We start from the raw sequence: 21,932 nt of genomic DNA, 5'->3' as shown, positions 1-21,932 counted from the left end.
AAAAAGTCGAGAGATGCATGGTTGTAGTTTTTAATCTTGCCTTTTCAACAGTTATCTTTTTTTGAGTGAACGTGTTGTATGACTGATTTTATGCATGTTTACCTTTTTACAGCCTTCACTCTTTGTATTCAACAATGTCCTGTAATTATTTTAATTGGTTATCATGACTGACGTCCAGTCATAATGTCACGTAATATATGGTTGTTGTTCAAACTAGTTGAGCTATGAGTTGCTCATGTGGATCTCCTTCAAAGCAGTCTCCTCCCCCACTCATGTGTAGTGAGTCACTTCAGAGAACCTAATAATAGGAGGCACATACTTTTATTATACACTTAAACACTTCTGTTCACACACGGGATAACTACAGATGGGTCAGGACAGCCGGCACGTTGCCTGACCCATGACGCCTGACCCACGACGCCTGACCCACGACGCCGAGGAGACGAAGACAAAGACGTAGCACGGCGGGTTCCATTCCAAACGACAGCCTCAATCCTGCCTCGGGACCTCCCTTTTATGCCCCACAGCGTGGCCTGGCTCCGCCCTCGGCCACACCCCCTTCTGGAAACTACCAGAAGGTTCTGGGCTATACCCCACGTGTCCCCTCTGTCACCTTTGCCTTACATCCCTTACCTCGGCCTATCACGTGTCCTGTTAGCCGACCGGGCTGTTACGTCCTCAGATGCCCCTCTCTGCCAGGAACCAGCGCTACTCACCATAGTGACCCATTCCATGACATTCCATGCTCTGCTGCACCCACAATTCCCCTTTGTCAGTAACCAGCGCTATGCGCCGTAGCGACCCATTCTATGTCACTACACAGGCATCACTTCCAGCCGTCGTGTAGCTTCCAGGCTCCGTGCTGGCAGCTCCCAGCCCAAGTCTCTCAGTTGCCTCATCATGTTGCTTTCATGTCTTCTGTGTCCTTATGGTGAGCTCCTTTCAAGGATAAGTTTACCTTAGGGAACACCAAGATGGCAATGAATGCTGCTAGTAAGCAGGGTGTGCGAGGGCTGCGATGTTGTGGGGAGCAAAGGAGCAGCGCGCACGCTCGCCAGTGCGAGCTGCCGTACTGGCGTGAAGGAGGCCACGGTGCCTCCTTCTTGGGAGTGCACCGCCACCGCCTGCATTTCAGTCGGGGAGAGGATATGCGGTGGTGGGTACCAGGGACCCAACCTCGACTTGGCACAAAGCACATTGCGTTTCTCTCATTTCTTAACTCGTAATGAAATCACCGCACACACTGTGTGGAATGAACCTCACATCATTAGCCAATCTGATGGTCAATACTTCCCCATTCCTGTTCCTACCTTACTCTAATTATGCAAAATATTAATTTACAGTGACTGACTTTATGCATATACATAATAATGCCTTAATATATTTATATATAGAAATGATTAAATCCATTTATAAATAACGATTCGCTACTTTTAAAATGCATGAAGCAGAAATACTCAGTTAATTTTGTTTTGCCATTTCAGTTCAAGCACATCATGAAAATGAAGATACGTTTCCAGAACCTGAAGAGATTAAAGGTATTTGTCATGCTCTAGCTGCACTGTTCACTAGCCTTTAAGCCATTTTTATTGCAGTTACGGAACACAATACCAACAGCCTCTATGTTGTCTAAAGGGCAATTGGATACCAATTGTTAATTAGGTATCAGGTTGTTGCAAGTGATTAGAGCTATGACACCTCCAGAAAATATTCCTGATGATATGATGTAGTCTATACTTAGATCATTCTTCAGTCGGCTCTGATAATGTAGCTGCATGACTCTGTGAACTGGCTCGGTGACAAGAACACAGCCCAGCAGCCATGCGCCGGACCCACTGGTGTCATCGGGCTTCACCAAACAGGCTGCTTCTCAATGGCAATGGCGTGGGGAGGCCTAATATTTAGATTACCACCTTCATCAAGAGCCATAATCTCTACACTGCTGGATGAAGAACTCTCCACGCTGTCACCATCTCACATGGTCCTGTGATGCCACAATCTTCCTCGCTCCTGTATATGACCTGATACCACTTAATACTCTCAGCAAGGTTATCTCCTTTGGCTGCTGTTCTGTCACCAGTCTCGTCCAGTGTCTATAATTTGTATTTGTTCTCTGATCCACGTGTTCCTGTGTCAGTATTATTCCAAGCATAATCATTCACATCGTTGCGGATAATATAAGTAGAAAATAGATGAGCAGATAATGTCTCCTTAATATGTTTCCACTTAAAACATATTTTGTTTCATCTAGTTTTATCTTTGTATTCTTCACACTGCAAATGATTGTGTCAAACTATAGGATCAATTTCTTAAAGAGGGGTTTCTTACCTATAAAATGTAGCAGTTCACAAGCACTGATTGAAGCAAGTCTCACTTTATTGACGAGACACTGTATGTCAAACCAAGTTCAGAGTTTGCTTTAACTTAATCAGTGCTGTACTCCCAGAATGTCACGTGGCTTATGTGTTGTGTAAGACTTTGTTTAAATAGAGAGACGGATATATGATACGTACTATTTGCTTATCTATTTTGTCTAAGCTAAATGCATTTGAGCAGATTTTGATGTATTTAATGTCCAAAAGATCTACCAAAAACAATCCTTAGTATGAATGACATGGCAATGAATGTTCCAAATACGTTTAGCCCCGAAAACTGTATGACAAAAGCCACTGATCCAGGTTGACCAAAAGGGACTATTTTTGCAAACATGCTATCTCCTCAAATAAACATAGTCTCATTGCTATCAGGCCTGAACATGAAATCAGCATACGTAGATGGTAAGTGAATGTTTTATTGATGGAATGTGATATATAAAAGGGAGGTCTTCATCCAGCAGTGGATTGATTGTGGCTGATAATGACGATATTGAAAGACGTAAGTGCGTATTTCGAATAAGTTATTGTTAAGGACTTTTTAACGGGTTACCGGACAGGAACCCTAATAAAGGGGCAGCTCTTTCACAGGGGCAGTGCCTCATTGTGGGGGGTACCTGCCATGGCTCCAGCATACATTTTTGCTGCCACTGGCCACAGGTAGGTTAGCAAAACATATCTAGTAAAAAATTGTGTTTATGATAAATATATCCTGAAATATATTTTTCTGAATATGACACCAGAGCTAAAACAATGCATACCTTCCAAGCCAGCTCAGAACACATTATCCTGAACAGCTTGTGCAAAGCGTGACCATTTTTTAGTTTCAGACTTCACCAGAACGGTGGTAGACATTTTCTAGTGACCGTGTACGCTTTTAGCAGCAGCAGCAGCAACCCGCTCATCCACAGAACAACAAAGCATGAAATTCATCAATGAGTTATCAGTCATGACTACAGGGTGCACAGCTGAGCTTCCTAGTGCAAGGGATCATTTGTGTAATTTCTCATTTGTAAAATTAACACATTTCATCCCAATTATGTATTTTAATAACTGGAATTCTAAATGTTTCATTCCAACAAATGGTTAAGTATTTTGAATGGATTGTACTTCATAATGACTTTCACAGCATTGGCATAATTGTGCATAGCTCATATTACTCATGCTGTACAACAGTTTGACAACCACCAATCTAAAGCAATATGAGCGACCGTATAACCCCATTTCCAAGACAGGCATGGCTAGCGATAGCTGTGCCCATTGGAGAGCATGCCCACATTACCTATTGAGGGCAGTGGAAATACGTAACACGGCATAGGCTATGCTGGAAAGTTATTGCTGCATTGTAGATATATGTAACTGTTTTATTTCCCATGGGTGTGCAAGCGTGGTGTAGTCATACATTGTGCGTTTCACAAATTATTAAGCGTGCATTTACCGCACCGACATTGCATCCTTGACCTACGCCACGTGCAGTAATGCTGCTGTGTGATGTGGCAGAGGCTCTTCAAGTCATGCATGTGCAGTAACAGCCGTATCTGATTTAAATGTCTACGATCAAGTCACTCTCAATGCACCTAATCTAATCGGATCTCAGACGTTTAACAGGCTTGAGCCTGGTTAGTATTCTGGTGGGAGACTACCTGGAAATATGCCAGATGATGTAGACTTTGGTTGAAAGGTGATTAGGAGATAGCAGTACATCAATGGACAGTTAAATCCATCTGTGCAGAGCTTTAGGCATTACTTCCCTGTATGTATGGGCTATCTGCAGGTATTCTGGTGTCTTCCCAAATGCTAAACAGCCATTAACAGAATTGGCTAAACATCAAAATGCAGGACTTTTCTAAAAACGTCTTAATACTCAGCTTTCCCTAGATGTGCATGGATGACATTGTAGTTATTTACTGCTAAACAAAACTGCCATCATTTTTATTATAATAGCATTTTGGAGTTATGCAGTGGAAATAAAATGTAAACATTTTGGCTGATACTTCCTGCTCACAACCCATATTCGAGTGCACACCATTGTCTCCAACCAGTCTTCAAATGCACGACACGTCTGGATGTGCTGTAATTCATTAACAACAAGTACATCTCCGTTTTTCAGCTCAGAAAAGGCGTGATGTGTTTAAAGACATTCTCAGCCGAGTGCCAAGACCATCACAACGCAGGCACCGCGGCGCACCCTCAAGGACGGGCACAGACGGCGTTATCGGAGGAACGCATACTCAGAGTGAATGACACTAAATCTTGTTGACCACGCTTAGTAACTATTTGCTACTATAATGAGCCAAGAATGTGTGTCCCGCGTGTGACGTCACTCCACGTCGACCAGCCCCCCTCATTAATAATCATGAGCAGTTGACGTCACTCCACATCGAACAGCCCCCCTTATTAATAATCATGAACAGGTGACGTCCTCCAAATGGAACCCCCCCCCCTCCATTAATAATAATTAGCGGGTGACGTCACTCCACATGGGGGGGGCAAGGCGCCTCCTCCCCCCTCCTCAGCGTTAACTTACAACCCTCACTCCAAAGGCAGAACCCTCACGTCACGCAATCTCCGAACGCTATTGAGACATAGAAGTAAAAAGGGCGTCATGATGAACAAGGATTTATATCCTTTAAATGAAATAATTCTGTGTCACCGCGGCCGTACAAAATGCATACGAATTGATGGAATGAATATCACGTCGCGGTCTGCTTTTCGCTTGCAAGTTTCAGATTTACTGCAATACACCCGTCCTTTGACGGGCAAAAGGCTAGTTTATATTAATCACTTAACAACCATTGCTTAATATTAATTACTTAAGCATTGCTATGTAGCTTTATTTACGCAATTATCTCTTGAGTTTTTAAACTAAACTTGTATTTACCAGGTAAAGCCCGCGGAGCTATTTCCTTTTTTTCAGAGTTGATCTAGCCACGCATCGTAGCAGCCACATAATCTAAATGCACGTTTCTAAATATGAAGGGCCATACCGTAGTACTCATAATTATCCACATGACCGCAGGGAGTACATACAATTTCTGTCAGGGTCAGGATCGAATCCATGCGCTCCGGCATACCAGCCAAGGGAAATATCACCACCACGTGATTGCGCTTTCATTTGAATGAAGCCACTCATGTAATATATATTTCAGTATGTTATGACACATTCAGATGTTACATGTAAATGTCCATTCAATGTGTATGCAAATACAATAAAACTTGATTAATCTGTGGTGATGTGGTGGACGGGTTTCGCCCATCCTAGAATCTGTGGCGTACTGTGGGAATAACTCATACAGTTCTCAAACCTATACTTTTTTTGAGTTTTTAGCACAACTCCAAAAATCCGTGAAAATTTAACGGATGTTAGTCATGTTTAGTCACCTGGCGAAAAACTAAAAAATCCGTGTATATTTAATACATTTTAGGAGTTACTGAACAACAATTAATAACACATTGCAGCGTGAGTTCACAGCACGTGCTGCAGCCGGCGGGTGCTTGTAAGCCATGCAGCGAGACTGAAACGCGCTGAGTGCAAAACACGGGGTGGTTGCACTTGCTTTGAATGCAGCACGTTTCACGCAGAGAGACTGAGACACCCACACTTACACTGAGACAAGAGACAGAGATACAGAGACGCAGAGATGGAGATAAATGACAGACACATACACAGAGATGGACATATACAAATACAGAAACTGAACTTAATAATGGAAAGCGACAAGTAAATATCTAAAGAAGAATGTGTTCAACCAGTGGTATTCCTATCAAGACGTAAGATCTTAAGCAGAATATAGTGTTACATTGCAGGGATAGTATTTATCCTGCAGTAGATAGACCAATGTATCTCCGTGTCTTTGTGTATCTCAGTGTCTGCCTTAATTGATCTATCTTCTTAAATCTACCTTTGTGTCTCCGTCTATCTGTCTCTATTTACACGTTTCTCTGCATCTCCATCTGTGTTTGTGTCTTTCTCAATCTCCCCAGGTATGTATACCCACGTGTCTCTGCATCTCCCTTTGGCATCTCCGTGTAAAAGTTCTGGAATTTAGGATTCACTCTCAACGGGTTACAGGATTTGCCACAACTACAAGGGTAGCGCAAATGATAGGGTGGCGCAAATGATAGCATGGTGGATGTTTGGAGTGGATATTATTGGAGGTTCATTGTACATAAACGGTTTGCATTTGACAGACATTTGGCATGCCAAAGTGAATCCTGCCAGAGAAACCCAACAGCTGATCTGCTGGTCTCATGGCTGTCCGGCAGCCTACACGTGCAACCTACACCATGCAGCACAGATTAAAGACAACTTTGTGCATGCAGTAGAGGTTGTGATTACAATTCGAATATAATACAGTTTAACAACATCTGTTTCACAAAATGTAAATATATAGATGAAAATTGTAATCCCAGAGACATGTCAAGGTGCATCCTAACTGGATACCTTGACCCTTGAAGAATTCATTCATTTGGGGATTGCACAAATTGTCAAAATACCTCAATGTTGTCAACATGAGCATAGTGCCTGCACTTACTGCATTGGGCTGTTGTGGTTGCAGAACTAGGAGAGCCTCCCAGTGTCATCCCTTCCACGGCTTAATGTAATGCATTATTAATTCCCTTGAGCCACGTACAATCCCACTCATATTAGTTCGCCATGGAGCTGTGGGAAAACCAAGTTACTTTACTCCAGTGATTCTCAGCCTGAAGTTGGACTGTGACATCAGGACAAAGCAGCCACTCTTGTGCATAATGTATCCACTTTGGGTCACACATCCACTCTACAGCAGCATTGAACCATCGCTCATTCGTGGGCCTGGTAGATTAGTCATCTGTGTGTGCCTTATGCAGGTCAACTATGCCCGTATATATATGGACGTATTGGCGGTACACCGGTACAGCTTAACACACCAGTCCTCATAAGTGTCTAAGGATTTCCCTGTTGCTGTTGAGTGAGCTGCAGAATCTCCATCAGAAGTTGCCTGAGATTCAGCAGCTGCTTTCTCATTCGAACGTGTGACATGAGTCACAATCTTTTGATGCCACCGTCCGCCAAGAAATGATTCCAGAAATGAATCGAGCAACTGACTGACTAAATCTAGAGCACGAGGAGTCATATCTGCCTTTGGAACACGAAGCTAATGGTCATCAGGCTGGGTGCTATATAGGAATAGACTTTTAAGCTTCATGTTGAGCTGTTCATAGCAATCGTCTTCCGATTGCTTCGATTTCATGAGAACTAATTTTGACCTACCCTGCAAGATTTTCTGATCGGGGTTACCAATCGCGGGAAAATAATGATTGTGAAAATGTGTTTTTTTATACCATGCACCCGTGTACCGCAAATACCTTCGTATACTGACTATATAATGTTGGCTAGTGCAACAAACCACACTCTAGTAACAGCAGAGAATGGCTCATGGAATATAACAAATACGCTAAGAATCACCCATGTCTGTGTGGACTAAAGAAATGTGGAAAGCGCTGTGATGGAGATGACTGCAGAGCCAGCAGCATCTGGGCAATGCAGCTAGAGAGCAGCAGTGCAGGAGGCGCCCCATGGCACTTTGCTTCACTCCCCAAGGTTCTGCATGCGCCCTCTGTCAGTGACGATGCCAGCTTCATCTCCTGTGAGAGCTTGCGCCATAGACACGCCTTAGACACTCCTGTGACGAGACAGCAACGGGGAGTCTTAGTGTACCACAATTGTATGCACTATATGTTTTACTTGTCTTGATCATTATTTTCTCTTGCAATACAAACAGCACATTGCCAAATGTATATGGACATTTTATTTAATTGGAAAAGTGGTGTACTGCAAATATAAAACCTGCTAGACATGCAAACTTAATTCTACACTTAAAATGTATTGCAGTCCTAAAACCAACCGTGTTGTATCACTGACCCTGCTATTGAATGTTTTCAATTGGGAAAGTATGCCCGCGTGAAGAGGGAACCTATTCTCAGGTCATTTGCGTGACATTGACGTGTTGCTCATCAGCTGCAGTCGATCGACGCGGACTACGAAGTGACGGGTCCTGCTCCTACAGGATTATTAAAAGGAGCACTCCCTCACGTATCGCACACAGCAGGTCATCGTCGCTCGAGTCATTCAGCAATAAACATGCAATGCATCTGGTGTCCAGTAAGAGTGTCAGTGTCTTCCTGCTTAAATGAGCATTTGGCACGACTCCTTTCTTTTTGTGACCTGGAGACGTTTAGAAATGCTAAATTACCATGGTATTACTCTTTGGTTCTTTCGGAAAAGTCACGTAGAAAAAAATTAGATCACGACGTTTCGATTGCAACACAAGCAACCGTCATCAGGTGCAAGCACAGAGAGAGACACATACAGAGAGACATACAGAGAAAGACAAACAACAGAGAGAGACACACAGAGACAGAGAAACAACGCCTCTGTGACGAGGTATTATATAGAGGTCGGCGGCATGGGGAAGAGAGAGGGGGGGTGGCAGATAAATTAGCATGTCAATGAGAGACAAGGGGGGGATGGGATCTGCAGCAGGGGGCATGTAGAGCCAAGGGGGGGATGGGATCTGCGGCAGGGGGAGAGAAATTGGAAGTTTGAGAAATCAAACCTAGTAAACTTAAAAATGTGATGCAATGCAACACAGAGAGTCGGCTAACACAACAGTTAACACTTTACCTGGTTGATCACGTTCTTCCAAAGATTGTTAAATTTGAAGTTAAGTATGAGTTGTGTGGAAATCCTCCCCGTAGAGGTGGTTCAATCTTCATTTGAAGCTTTCGTGACTGCAGGAATTACTCCCATGGCATGTAGACAACCACTGATGTTTATTGATCATTTAAGAACAAAGCAAATTGCACTTTCCAGAGAGCATCACGTGCATGGTCATTTTATGGTTAAATACGTGAATCACAATTTACACCTAAAGCAGCCTCTTGCCAAACTTTTACTCAAATGATAAATGTCAATGTTTGCAGACGTTCGATACAAGGGTGTATTGGGTATGGTTTACTACTCATTTGTTAACGTGGAGTCATTGGGACTTCTATTTTTGTATTTGAACTTCAAATAAATGGTTAAGTGGGTAACCCTGTCTTGTAATATCGTTGTCAATATTTCAACTGCTTCTAAACCCCCACTCAAAACCACAATTGCCACCACAACCACCACCTACATCAACATCACCACATGTGTAAGATTCTGCTGATTATTGAAATCCAATGGCAATTTGTAATTCATTGAAAGATGAAGCACATGCACAACATCATGTCAAATAAAAAAATAAGTGTTCAGTGGATAAACTTTGAACCAACATTGTTTAGGTATAGGTTGTGTAAACCACAGTAGCTCTTATTGATTACACTTTTAGCATATTATTTTTATAGTATACAAGCGGGAAGTACCCAGCATTGCCCGGGGGGAAAATATATTTCAAAACTTGTCTTCTCTTAAAACATAACATATACATACACAAAAATCTAAAAAGTGTTATGTATGTAAAAAGTATTTGTGTATGAATTTTATGTTTTTAAGAGAATACAATATAAACTATATACTCTTTGGTTCTTTCGGTAAAGTCACATAGGTAGAAAAATAAATAATAAATCACGACTCATCTTCTTGGTTCTTTCGGTAAAGTCACGTAGAAGGGAAGTAATAAAATAATAAAAATAAAACATAATAAAATAAAATAATTCTCACGACGTTTCAGCTACAACGCAAGCAGCCGTCTTCAGGTGAAGAATGAGACACTACCAAGCTAGGAGCTTATATATAAGCTGGGTTGGAGGTGGAAAAGCGCCTTAACAAAAAGAATGTGCTTATGAAGAGGAATTTAGCATATTCATGGGAAATGCGTAGGAGGTGGGTGGCGGGGGTTTCAAAGTCATATTATGCCCATGCATTATGCAGGATCAGCAGCACCAAGGGGGGGTGCAGGGAGTAGCATTAACAAAGGAAAGGAATGTTAATGATATGTAGCTGCAGTTAACAAACAACCACGTAGAAAACTAAAGTATAAACTACATAAAAAACTAAAGTATAAACTGCATAGCACCATCAGTATACGTACTATACTCTGCAATAAGCTGAGTTACTAACAGCAAGTAATACATTACACTTCTACGTCGTAAAAATTATATAATATGCTTCCATCTAAACTTTATTCTCTTACATCACACGAGCATATACCGTACTGTATACTGCCATAGATAAACCCAACATTAAATTATATACTGTATTGCTATAAACCACCCTATACCTTATACATTTTAATATAACACTATGTATTATTCTACCCACCCTAATGTGTATCGAAATGGTTTATTACGTCCTTCCAATGATTGCTAAGCCAGAATCCATCTTCTCGGTTAAAATTGTCTCTGTGTTTGTATATGTGGATCGCCTCATGAACGAATCTCTCATGATAGCCAGATGGCTTGCAGAGAACCTCTGTCTTGGAGAAGTCAATGTCATGTGAGCCCACTGAGTTGTAACAGTGATCTGCCACGGCTGAGGTGTTTGTCCTACGGTGTTTCAGGTCAGCTTTATGTTCACGGATGCGGTCCGAGACATGTCGTTTGGTTTCCCCAATGTAACTGCTACCACAGAGGCAACTTAGTTTGTAGACGCCAGGGTACTGTATGTCTGGAACCACATCTTTTACAGACGGTACCAGATCACGGATTTTATGTACTGTGTTGAATCGGACCTGGATCTTGTGTTTAATCAGGATTTTGGAGATCTTTTTTGTGACCCCAGCAATGTAGGGTAAGGTGATGGTCTTGAAAGGCTCCTCAACAGGATCCTTCTTGATGGTTGGAGTGATGGCTTTGCGGATTGTGTAGTCGGAGTAACCATTAGCCTTAAGAGCTTGGCGTACGTGTTTGAGTTCACTGGAAATGTGTTCATGGTCAGAGATGCATTGGGCTCTATGATATAGAGTCTTGATGAGGGAATTCTTCTGGGATGGATGGTGGTGGGAATCCGGTTTTAGGTAAGCATCCGTATGGGTGGCTTTCCTGTAGACAGAGTGGCTCATTGAACCATCAGGTCTCCTTTTGATTAGGACATCCAAAAAGGGTAGCTTGCCATCTTTTTTGACTTCCATGGTGAATCTGATGGCTGGGTGTATGGAATTGATGTGGTCGAGAAATTGGTCTAGAGCAGGCCGGCCATGTGGCCAGATGACAAAAGTGTCGTCTACGTACCTCTTCCATAAGGTCGGGCGTAGAGTGGCAGTCTGGATGGCGTCAGTCTCAAATTTCTCCATGAAGATGTTGGCTACAACCGGAGATAGGGGGGAGCCCATTGGGGTGCCCTCAGTTTGCTTTTATAAAGTTTCATTCCAGGTGAAGTATGTATTGGTTAAGCAGTGTCTCACCAGGGGGGGTACCCCAGCATTCAGTCCTTGATGAACCAAGTCTTCAATGATTGCGATGGTGTCAGGTACAGGAACCTTGGTGAATAAGGAAACCACATCAAAACTGACAAGCAGGTCGTCTGGGGACAGGGCAATCCCCTTGATTGTCGATACCAGGTCAGTAGAGTTTAGTACCGCAGAGGTGGTTTTTCCAGTGAAAGGCCGTAGGATTTCAGACAAAAAAACGAGCCAATTTATAGGTGGGGGAGTTGATAGTAGAGACAATGGGACGAAGAGGTGTATCTTCTTTATGTATCTTTGGCAAGCCGTATAATCTTGGTGGCCTGGCTCCAGAAGGTTTCAACGAGAACTGTTTGGTCTGATCAAATAATGCGGTTGAATCAACCGCATTATTTGGTGGGGTCTCTTTTTATTTTTGTATAGCTGCCATCGTTGAGTAGTTCTTGAATTTTGTTGTTGTATTCTATTTTGTCCATGATGACAGTGGCATTGCCTTTGTCGGCTGAGAGGATGACAATGTCATCCCTCTTTTTTAATTGAGCTAATTCAAAACGCTCATCTTTGCTGATGTTGCTAGCTGGCATCTTAGCGTTTTTGAGGGTTGCAGAGATTTCAGATCTTGCTACGTCTGCAGCGATGTGACTCAAGCCCTTGAGAGCTACATATACTCGAGCAATTATATCATTAACTGGTATGTGTCTAGGTGTGACTGCAAAGTTTAGTCCTTTAGCTAAAACGGATTTCAGACCTTCAGAAATATAACTGTTACTGCGATTAATTACGACTTTGTTAACATCTAGCTTTTCAATGTGTGGGTCCAGTTTCTTGTTTGAGAGGCGGTTGAATTTGGAAATCAAGTTGTCCTCACATTTAGTCGACATAGCGGCAGCTGAAGAGGCAGTCATTTTTTCTACATGTTCCCAATCCGATGTGGACATTGTTGCACTCAAAGATAAGTGTGATTTGTAGAGTGTCTTGTCTAACTGATCTAGTTCGGTGCGCGTAAGTCTGATTTTCTCTGAGATAAGAGCTAAGCTAGTTCTAGACAGAATTCGTTTCGCATTAGAAGAAGTTACAGCAGCAGATGTTAGTGTAAATGCGTTTGGTATTACCTTAGAGTCGCGGCATCTCTTTAGAAAGGTGAGAGACTCGATTAGCTGCGCCTTCTTATCACGGAGCTTGTTGAAGGATCTCAAAGTTATGTGGAAACCCTCCCCGTAGAGGCGGTTAAATTTCGATTTAAAGCTTTCGTGACTGCAGGGATTCATCTTCTTGGTTCTTTCGGTAAAGTCACGTAGAAGGGAAGTAATAAAATAATAAAAATAAAACATAATACAATAATTCTCATGACATTTCGGCTACAACGCAAGCAGCCGTCTTCAGGTGAAGAATGAGACACTACTAAGCTAGGAGCTTATATATAAGCTGGGTTGGAGGTGGAAGTGCGCCTTAACAAAAAGAATGTGCATATGAAGAGGAATTTAGCATATTCATGGGAAATGCGTAGGAGGTGGGTGGGGGGGGTTTCAAAGTCATATTATGCCCATGCATTATGCAGGATCAGCAGCACCAAGGGGGGGTGCAGGGAGTAGCATTAACAAAGGAAAGGGATGTTAATGATATGTAGCTGCAGTTAACAAACAACCACGTAGAAAACTAAAGTATAAACTACATAAAAAACTAAAGTATAAACTGCATAGCACCATCAGTATACTTACTATACTCTGCAATAAGCTGAGTTACTAACAGCAAGTAATACATTACACTTCTACGTCGTAAAAATTATATAATATGCTTCCATCTAAACTTTATTCTCTTACATCACACGATCATATACCGTACTGTATACTGCCATAGATAAACCCAACATTAATTAAATACTGTATTGCTATAAACCACACTATACCTTATACATTTTAATATAACACTATGTATTATTCTACCCACCCTAATGTGTATCGAAATGGTTTATTACGTCATTCCAATGATTGCTAAGTCAGAATCCATCTTCTCGGTTAAAATTGTCTCTGTGTTTGTATATGTGGATCGCCTCATGAACGAATGTCTCATGATAGCCAGATGGCTTGCAGAGAACCTCTGTCTTGGAGAAGTCAATGTCATGTGAGCCCACTGAGTTGTAACAGTGATCTGCCACGGCTGAGGTGTTTGTCCTACCGTGTTTCAGGTCAGCTTCATGTTCACGGATGCGGTCCGAGACATGTACGTTTGGTTTCCCCAATGTAACTGCTACCACAGAGGCAACTTAGTTTGTAGACGCCAGGGTACTGTATGTCTGGAACCACATCTTTTACAGACGGTACCAGATCACGGATTTTATGTACTGTGTTGAATCGGACCTGGATCTTGTGTTTAATCAGGATTTTGGAGATCTTTTTTGTGACCCCAGCAATGTAGGGTAAGGTGATGGTCTTGAAAGGCTCCTCAACAGGATCCTTCTTGATGGTTGGAGTGATGGCTTTGCGGATTGTGTAGTCGGAGTAACCATTAACCTTAAGAGCTTGGCGTACGTGTTTGAGTTCACTGGAAATGTGTTCATGGTCGGAGATGCATTGGGCTCTATGATATAGAGTCTTGATGAGGGAATTCTTCTGGGATGGATGGTGGTGGGAATCCGGTTTTAGGTAAGCATCCGTATGGGTGGCTTTCCTGTAGACAGAGTGGCTCATTGAACCATCAGGTCTCCTTTTGATTAGGACATCCAAAAAGGGTAGCTTGCCATCTTTTTCGACTTCCATGGTGAATCTGATGGCTGGGTGTATGGAATTGATGTGGTCGAGAAATTGATCTAGAGCAGGCCGGCCATGTGGCCAGATGACAAAAGTGTCGTTTACGTACCTCTTCCATAAGGTCGGGCGTAGAGTGGCAGTCTGGATGGCGTCAGTCTCAAATTTCTCCATGAAGATGTTGGCTACAACCGGAGATAGGGGGGAGCCCATTGGGGTGCCCTCAGTTTGCTTGTAGAAAGTTTCATTCCAGGTGAAGTATGTATTGGTTAAGCAGTGTCTCACCAGGGGGGGTACCCCAGTATTCAGTCCTTGATGAACCAAGTCTTCAATGATTTCGATGGTGTCAGGTACAGGAACCTTGGTGAATAAGGAAACCACATCAAAACTGACAAGCAGGTCGTCTGGGGACAGGGCAATCCCCTTGATTGTTGATACCAGGTCAGTAGAGTTTAGTACCACAGAGGTGGTTTTTCCAGTGAAAGGCCGTAGGATTTCAGACAAAAAACGAGCCAATTTATAGGTGGGGGAGTTGATAGTAGAGACAATGGGACGAAGAGGTGTATCTTCTTTATGTATCTTTGGCAAGCCGTATAATTTTGGTGGCCTGGCTCCAGAAGGTTTCAACGAGAACTGTTTGGTCTGATCAAATAATGCAGTTGAATCAACCGCATTATTTGGTGGGGTCTCTTTTTATTTTTGTATAGCTGCCATCGTTGAGTAGTTCTTGAATTTTGTTGTTGTATTCTATTTTGTCCATGATGACAGTGGCATTGCCTTTGTTGGCTGAGAGGATGACAATGTCATCCCTCTTTTTTAATTGAGCTAATTCAAAACGCTCATCTTTGCTGATGTTGCTAGCTGGCATCTTAGCGTTTTTGAGGGTTGCAGAGATTTCAGATCTTGCTACGTCTGCAGCGATGTGACTCAAGCCCTTGAGAGCTACATATACTCGAGCAATTATATCATTAACTGGTATGTGTCTAGGTGTGACTGCAAAGTTTAGTCCTTTAGCTAAAACGGATTTCAGACCTTCAGAAATAGACTTGTTACTGCGATTAATTACGACTTTGTTAACATCTAGCTTTTCAATGTGTGGGTCCGGTTTCTTGTTTGAGAGGCGGTTGAATTTGGAAATCAAGTTGTCCTTACATTTAGTCGACATAGCAGCAGCTGAAGAGGCAGTCATTTTTTCTACATGTTCCCAATCCGATGTGGACATTGTTGCACTCAAAGATAAGTGTGATTTGTAGAGTGTCTTGTCTAACTGATCTAGTTCGGTGCGCGTTACTCTGATTTTCTCTGAGATAAGAGCTAAGCTAGTTCTAGACAGAATTCGTTTCGCATTAGAAGAAGTTACAGCAGCAGATGTTAGTGTAAATGCGTTTGGTATTACCTTAGAGTCGCGGCATCTCTTCAGAAAGGTGAGAGACTCGATTAGCTGAGCCTTCTTATCACGGAGCTTGTTGAAGGATCTCAAAGTTATGTGGAAACCCTCCCCGTAGAGGCGGTTAAATTTCGATTTAAAGCTTTCGTGACTGCAGGGATTCATCTTCTTGGTTCTTTCGGTAAATGCAGTATGGTGATTACACGATGTGACCTTATTTAACACAGTAGCTTATTCTATATTCAGTGCTAATGTAGGTGCCTGGTCCATCCAAGACCTGTTATTGAGTTTCATGTTATCTAAGACAATATTATGATGCTCCTTGTGTTCATTCATTGTATTGCTATTCCAAGTATTAACCGATGCTGTATTTTGTGCTGTTTTTCATCACTTTTACCTCATTAAAATTATTACATACGTCAGAGTCGGATGTTCACCCTGGCTCTAAAAGTTTATTGAATGCGAGGTTAACTACTTGGATAGTGTGCAATACAGTGCACAGCGAGCCCGAGACACACAAATCCTCTACTGCACACATAAATAACATCCATATACTTAATTAGTTTTGTACAATGATATATATAGGTAACACAAACCAACTAAATAAAATAAGACATCAATGCATACTGTGAAGTTGGTGATGGTGTTGTTAGAGAGCAATTCTAACCAACAAATTTCACTTCCTCCACTTGACGCATTGACCCCATGATAGAAATAATAAAAACAATGCTCCTGGATTGCGCAAGTACCTCTCTCCCATGATACAAAGTTGCCAAATCGTGAAAAAGCCACAATAGTTGAACTGGTATACAACATAAAAAGCGAATAATCCAAATTTTCACGAAAAAAATCTGCTAATTAAGAGGTTTGACTGTATATATTAAAAAACCCAATATAATATATAAATGAAGCTGGCCTTATTGGCTAATGTGGCAATGTACTGTCGTAGTGTATGCTCCCATATCTGATCTGAACGTGGATCTGCAATTTTTGCATATCATGGTCCGATTGTCATGTATAATGTTGGTGGCAAATGTTATCCAGAACAAACATTTACATAAAACATGAAAAGTGATGAAGCAAATTGATGCAATCACCCTCCAGCACAAACCTTTGTATTCGTACCAGACATTTTGCTAGCCAGCTCCCTTGCCATACACATTTCCGGCCATACATTTGCTGAATCCATATGGCATGTGCTTGTTTCTATGGCCTGCACCGAGATAGTGTTGTGAAGCGTGGCAGTCAAAGCGGTGTAGTTGGGGCTTCCTAATCAGATAGTGAAGAAATGTCAATACTATTTCACCAAGTCGATCAATACAAAGCTGTGCCATAGAAACTACAGGGCACTGGTGGTAGACTGGGGAATGATGCACACTAACAATGCACTTCATACAATTAGTATTAACATGTGCATACATATGTAATGCGGGCGTAAACGGCTTCGCGGATATGACGTCATGGGGGGAGGAGTTATGTCACGTGGGTGAGAGGGGTGAGGTCTTAAGGGAGAGATACCGGAAGAGACGGGAGAGTGTGGGAGACTGAGTTAGAGTGAGGCCACGCAGGGCGGAGGTCGAGGAGTGGCGAGATCGCCACACACACACGGGGGAGTAAGACTTGGCACCGTCGGCCAGCGGTGACCAAGCACGGAGGAACGACGGGCAGCAGTGGAGCTGCAGTGAGGGCAGCGATGGAGCTGCAGTGAGGGCAGCCGCAGGACTGCACAGAGGGGTCTGCAGCTGAGCTGCAGAGGTGTGGAGGCTACGGGAGCGAGGGCAGCTACGGAGCTGCCAAGGGGAGAGCTCTGAGCGAAGGCCGTGCGGGAAAAGTGTAAGAACCCGAATAAAGGACGACGGAGACAGAACCAGAATCGAGTCGCTTATTACACTGGTGTCAGAAGTGAAACGGCATGTCAAAACAGCTCAGAAGAAAGAATATTCCTGCGCCATCGTCTGCTACAACATCCGACGACGACGACCTTCCTCGGGCGGTCGACCTACCTGCGATGGAGGAGGAGATCCGCGCGGGAACAAGCGCGGGTCCGGGAGTCGAAGAGGTCGCCGCGTCGGTGGACCCGTCTGCACCTGTGGACGCGGATTGGCGATGGAGGCAGATGGCGGCGCAGCTGGAGACGCTGAAAATCGTGCTCGCGCAATTGTGCGAGCTCGTCACGCCGAGGACGGCATTGGGGGGAGCCGATGGAGGTCCGCAGGTCGCTGCCTTGCCTCCGCTGTCGGCGCCATTGACCACGCGGCAAGAAGACGCCATCTTGGGTGTGGCAGGAGAAGAACGGCGGGAAGCCGCCATCTTGCGCTCTCCGCGGCGAGAGGCCGCCATCTTGAACACGCGGCGATGCGACGCCATTTTGAATATGCCGCCTGGTGAGTCATCGGAGTAGGACGGTGCAACAAGGAGTCGCAGTCGTCATCTCACGCCCGTCAAAGAATTCTCCATCGGGGCGATTGGAGTGCTTTCGCCTGCCGATTTCTGGCGGCGGTACGCTCAGCGAGGTGGACGGACGCTGAAGCGTTGGATGTTTTACCGACTCTTCTCGATGATGAGTCGGTGAGATTCTTCCGCTCCATCAAGGCGGAGAAGAAGAAAACATTGAGGAGTTTTCGACGAGATGGCAGATGCATATGAGCCACCGGATGACGCTCATCGCCGGTTTGTTCAACGTCAGCGAGCACCCGAGGAGTCGCCGATGGCATACAGGGGTTCGGTATTGGAGTTGGCCATGGCTGCATACCCGGAGACGGAGCCCGACCTGCTCGAACCTCTCATCTTGGGTAAGATGCTCGAGCTGTCCCGGGATTTGGGGATTCCTATGCCGGTGTGTGGCCATGAAAAGCTCACATCCCGGGCGGCCGCTAAATGTCTTGATGCCCAGTTCAACCTGCGCCGTTGGAAGCAAGTCACGGCGTGGACGGGGGGACCCATCGTCGAGGGAGGTGCCGCGGGTTGGGATCCCAAGAAGGCGGTGTACGTTCCTGACGGGGGGGGCCCGCAGGAGCTGACAGCCGCCTCTGCTCAGTGGTCGGCCCGCAGTACGCTGGGGCCGCGATCTGCGCCACCGCCACGGGAGCGTCGGGACGGGGTGCCTGCGGCGCGGCGTAATAACATCGACTGCTTCCGCTGCGGCCGTAAAGGCCATTACGCCAGGGACTGCTGGGCCCGCGTCCCGGGTCCGCCCCAGCAGGAGGCCTCGTCAGCGGACGTGCCACGGAAGGATCCTCCAGGACAGGCAAGTCGGTGCGCACCAGACACCCGGCAAGGCTTGACACCTCACTCATCACCGTTGTCGTGCGATCCGGGTGTTGTTAATAACGGGGGGAAGCCATCGACTGGGCCACGTCGCTCGGTAACGCAGTGGCGTAAATTGGCATGGCAGGTCGTCGCGGCCGCTACTGGCTCGTCCACCGTACCCGGTTCTATACAAGGGGTGGACGTACGTGTGTTAGTGGATTCCGGGGCGTCCGCGACCATTATATCGGATGTAATTTTCCATCTGTTGAACATCCCACCTGAGGCCGTGCGTCCGGTATACAATTCTTGCGTCGCTGCCAACGGGGGTAGCATGGGCATTGTGGGCCAGGTGGACGCTACAATATCTATCGGGGGAGTGTCGGCCTCGGGAATTGTGTTAATTTCGAGGTCCCTCGTGGTTCCTTGCTTATTGGGAACTGACTTCCTGGCCAAGATGCCCATTCTAATTCAAATTAATCAAAACTGCATTGAATTACCGGGTGGCCGGAAAATTACGTTTCTACCGTCGCCCTGGGGGCGACCTGCTCCGGTCGCTCAGGTGCAGGCGCTGTCCGAGGTATCTTTTGATATTCCACCTGACTCACAGATGCTTATCCCCTTGCGATATCGGAAGCCTGTACCTGGTCGTCAGGGTGCAATTGGGATTTTGTTGTCGCCGTCCGCCACTATAACGGGCGGAGCGGCACTCGTTGGGGCGCAAACTATTGTCCGGCATGACCAGCAGCCGTTTCTGCAGGTGCTTAATGCAAGTTCTGAGAATGTGTGTGTGCCGGCTGGTACGGTTGTGGCGCATGCCACTACGGCGTTTACGGCACAAGATCATCTGGGCAGCCAGATCGTGGTTGGTGGTGTTTCAGGTCCTGGTGCCGCTGATAATCGCTGGATCACCGAATTGTGTGGGGAAAATTCTTCCCTTTCCGGTGAACAACGTTGTGCGCTTCGTAAATTATTACTGAGTTATTCTGATGTGTTTAGCTCCGACGATTTGGACTTGGGACGCACATCGTTGCTTTACCATCACATTGACACAGGGGACGCTGCCCCTATTCGGTTGAACTCGCATCGGATGAGTCCGGCGGAGCGAGATCAGGTTCGAGGGGCAGTGGATGACATGTTGGCTGCGGACATAATATCTCCATCTAACAGCCCATGGGGCGCACCTGTTGTTTTGGTTAAAAAGAAGGATGGCAAATTGCGCTTTTGTGTCGACTTTCGTAAGTTGAATAAAGTGTCTGTGGCAGACGCGTACCCCCTGCTGCGTATGGACGACTCCCTCGATGCCTTGTCGGGGGTGAAGTTCTTTTCAACGCTAGATCTCTCTTCGGGATTCTGGCAGCTTCCCCTTGACGAACCCTCGCGGGAGAAGACTGCTTTCCGTACGCCGCAGGGGTTATTCCAATTTAACTGCCTCCCGATGGGGCTGAATGCTGCCCCTGCCACATTTCAAAGGTTGATGAAGTTGGTGTTAACGGGGTTGCAGTGGGAGACGTGTCTGATATATTTAGATGATATTATCGTCTTCAGCCGCACATTTGATGAGCATTTACTGCGGTTGGAGGCGGTGTTCGCCTGGGTGCGTTCCGCAAATTTGAAATTTAAGCCTAAGAAATGTCACCTACTGCAACGGTCCGTGCGCTATTTGGGGCATATCGTAAGTGCGGACGGGGTGGCCACGGATCCGGACAAGACAGCATGCGTCCGTGACTGGCCGACCCTGGCCACGGTGGGGGATGTACGTCGCTTTTTGGGCTTTGCCTCATACTATCGGAGGTTTGTTCCTGATTTCGCGACGATCGCGAGGCCCTTGCACCTCCTTACGGGTAAAGGAAGGAAATTTGCTTGGGGACCGCCGGAAGAGGCGGCGTTTCACAGCCTACGCGATCGACTGGCTACGGCACCGACGTTAGATTATCCTGATTTCGATCACCCCTTCATTCTGGATACGGATGCGAGTGACACGGGCATTGGGGCCGTGTTGTCTCAATCAAAAGGTGGTGTGGAACACGTGGTGGCGTATGGTAGCCGGGTTTTGTCTCCCGCAGAAACTCGCTACTGCGTCACACGCAGGGAACTTTTGGCTATTGTTTTCTTTCTCCACCAATTTCGACCGTATCTCTACGGTCGTTCGTTTATTGTTCGCACGTATCATGCGGCCTTGCAGTATGCTCTTAAGATGGACCAACCATCCGGCCAGTTGGCGCGGTGGCTGGACACGCTGCAAGAATTTTCCTTCCAAATTCACTATCGGAAGGGGGTGCGTCACGCGAATGCGGACGCGCTTTCTAGGTTGCCGCAGCGATATGCATCGGGGACGCATAGATGTGCGCCGATTCAACAACCCCCTCAGCCTGTTGCGTTGGCGGTCGACGTGCCTGAAGCTCCAAAGGAGCCGGGACCGGCTGATGGGATTTTGAATCTTCCAAGGGCTGTGTGGATTCGGGAACAAATGTTGGATGGTTCATTGGTCTCGTTACGGAATCGGACTGCGAAGAAGAGTGGGGGACTGGGTACGGGTGGTATGCCGGAAACCGCTCTCCGCGATGGTCTGCTAATGTGGAGGGAAGGGTTACAGGAACGCTGGCGTCTGGTTGTACCGGCATCCTTGCGGTACGAGTTGATTAGGACTCTGCATGGGGACACGCTTTTACATCTGGGGGTGCAGAAGACCCTATTGACGCTGCAGCGAGACCATTTTTGGCACGGCATGACAACGGATGTCGTCGGTCACGTTCGCGCGTGTCCCGATTGTGCCCGGCGGAAACGACCTAAACAACCATATGTGCCGCCC

General features: G+C 45.4%; 2 protein-coding genes across 5 annotated transcripts in view; both read left to right on the top strand.

Moving 5' to 3' along the window:
• The window catches only part of LOC144736783 (uncharacterized), a 65,795-nt gene extending 59,762 nt beyond the window's left edge, over positions 1-6,033 (top strand). The window contains exons 21-22 of one of the 3 annotated variants that reach the window (XM_078619403.1): positions 1,485-1,538; positions 4,483-6,033. In XM_078619403.1, coding sequence (XP_078475529.1) covers positions 1,485-1,538; positions 4,483-4,616 — 188 coding nt within the window. In that variant the 3' untranslated portion in view covers positions 4,617-6,033. The other 2 variants (XM_078619421.1, XM_078619413.1) reach the window with 2 other exon arrangements.
• LOC144736816 (uncharacterized) overlaps positions 1-21,932 on the top strand; it is a 674,279-nt gene that overhangs the window by 449,490 nt on the left and 202,857 nt on the right. The gene's annotated exons all lie outside the window — the stretch shown is intronic.

Source organism: Lampetra planeri, chromosome 3 (assembly GCF_965212315.1).
Source record: "Lampetra planeri chromosome 3, kcLamPlan1.2.h2, whole genome shotgun sequence".
Taxonomy (NCBI): domain Eukaryota; kingdom Metazoa; phylum Chordata; class Hyperoartia; order Petromyzontiformes; family Petromyzontidae; genus Lampetra; species Lampetra planeri.
This window is presented reverse-complemented; position numbering and strand designations above follow the sequence as displayed.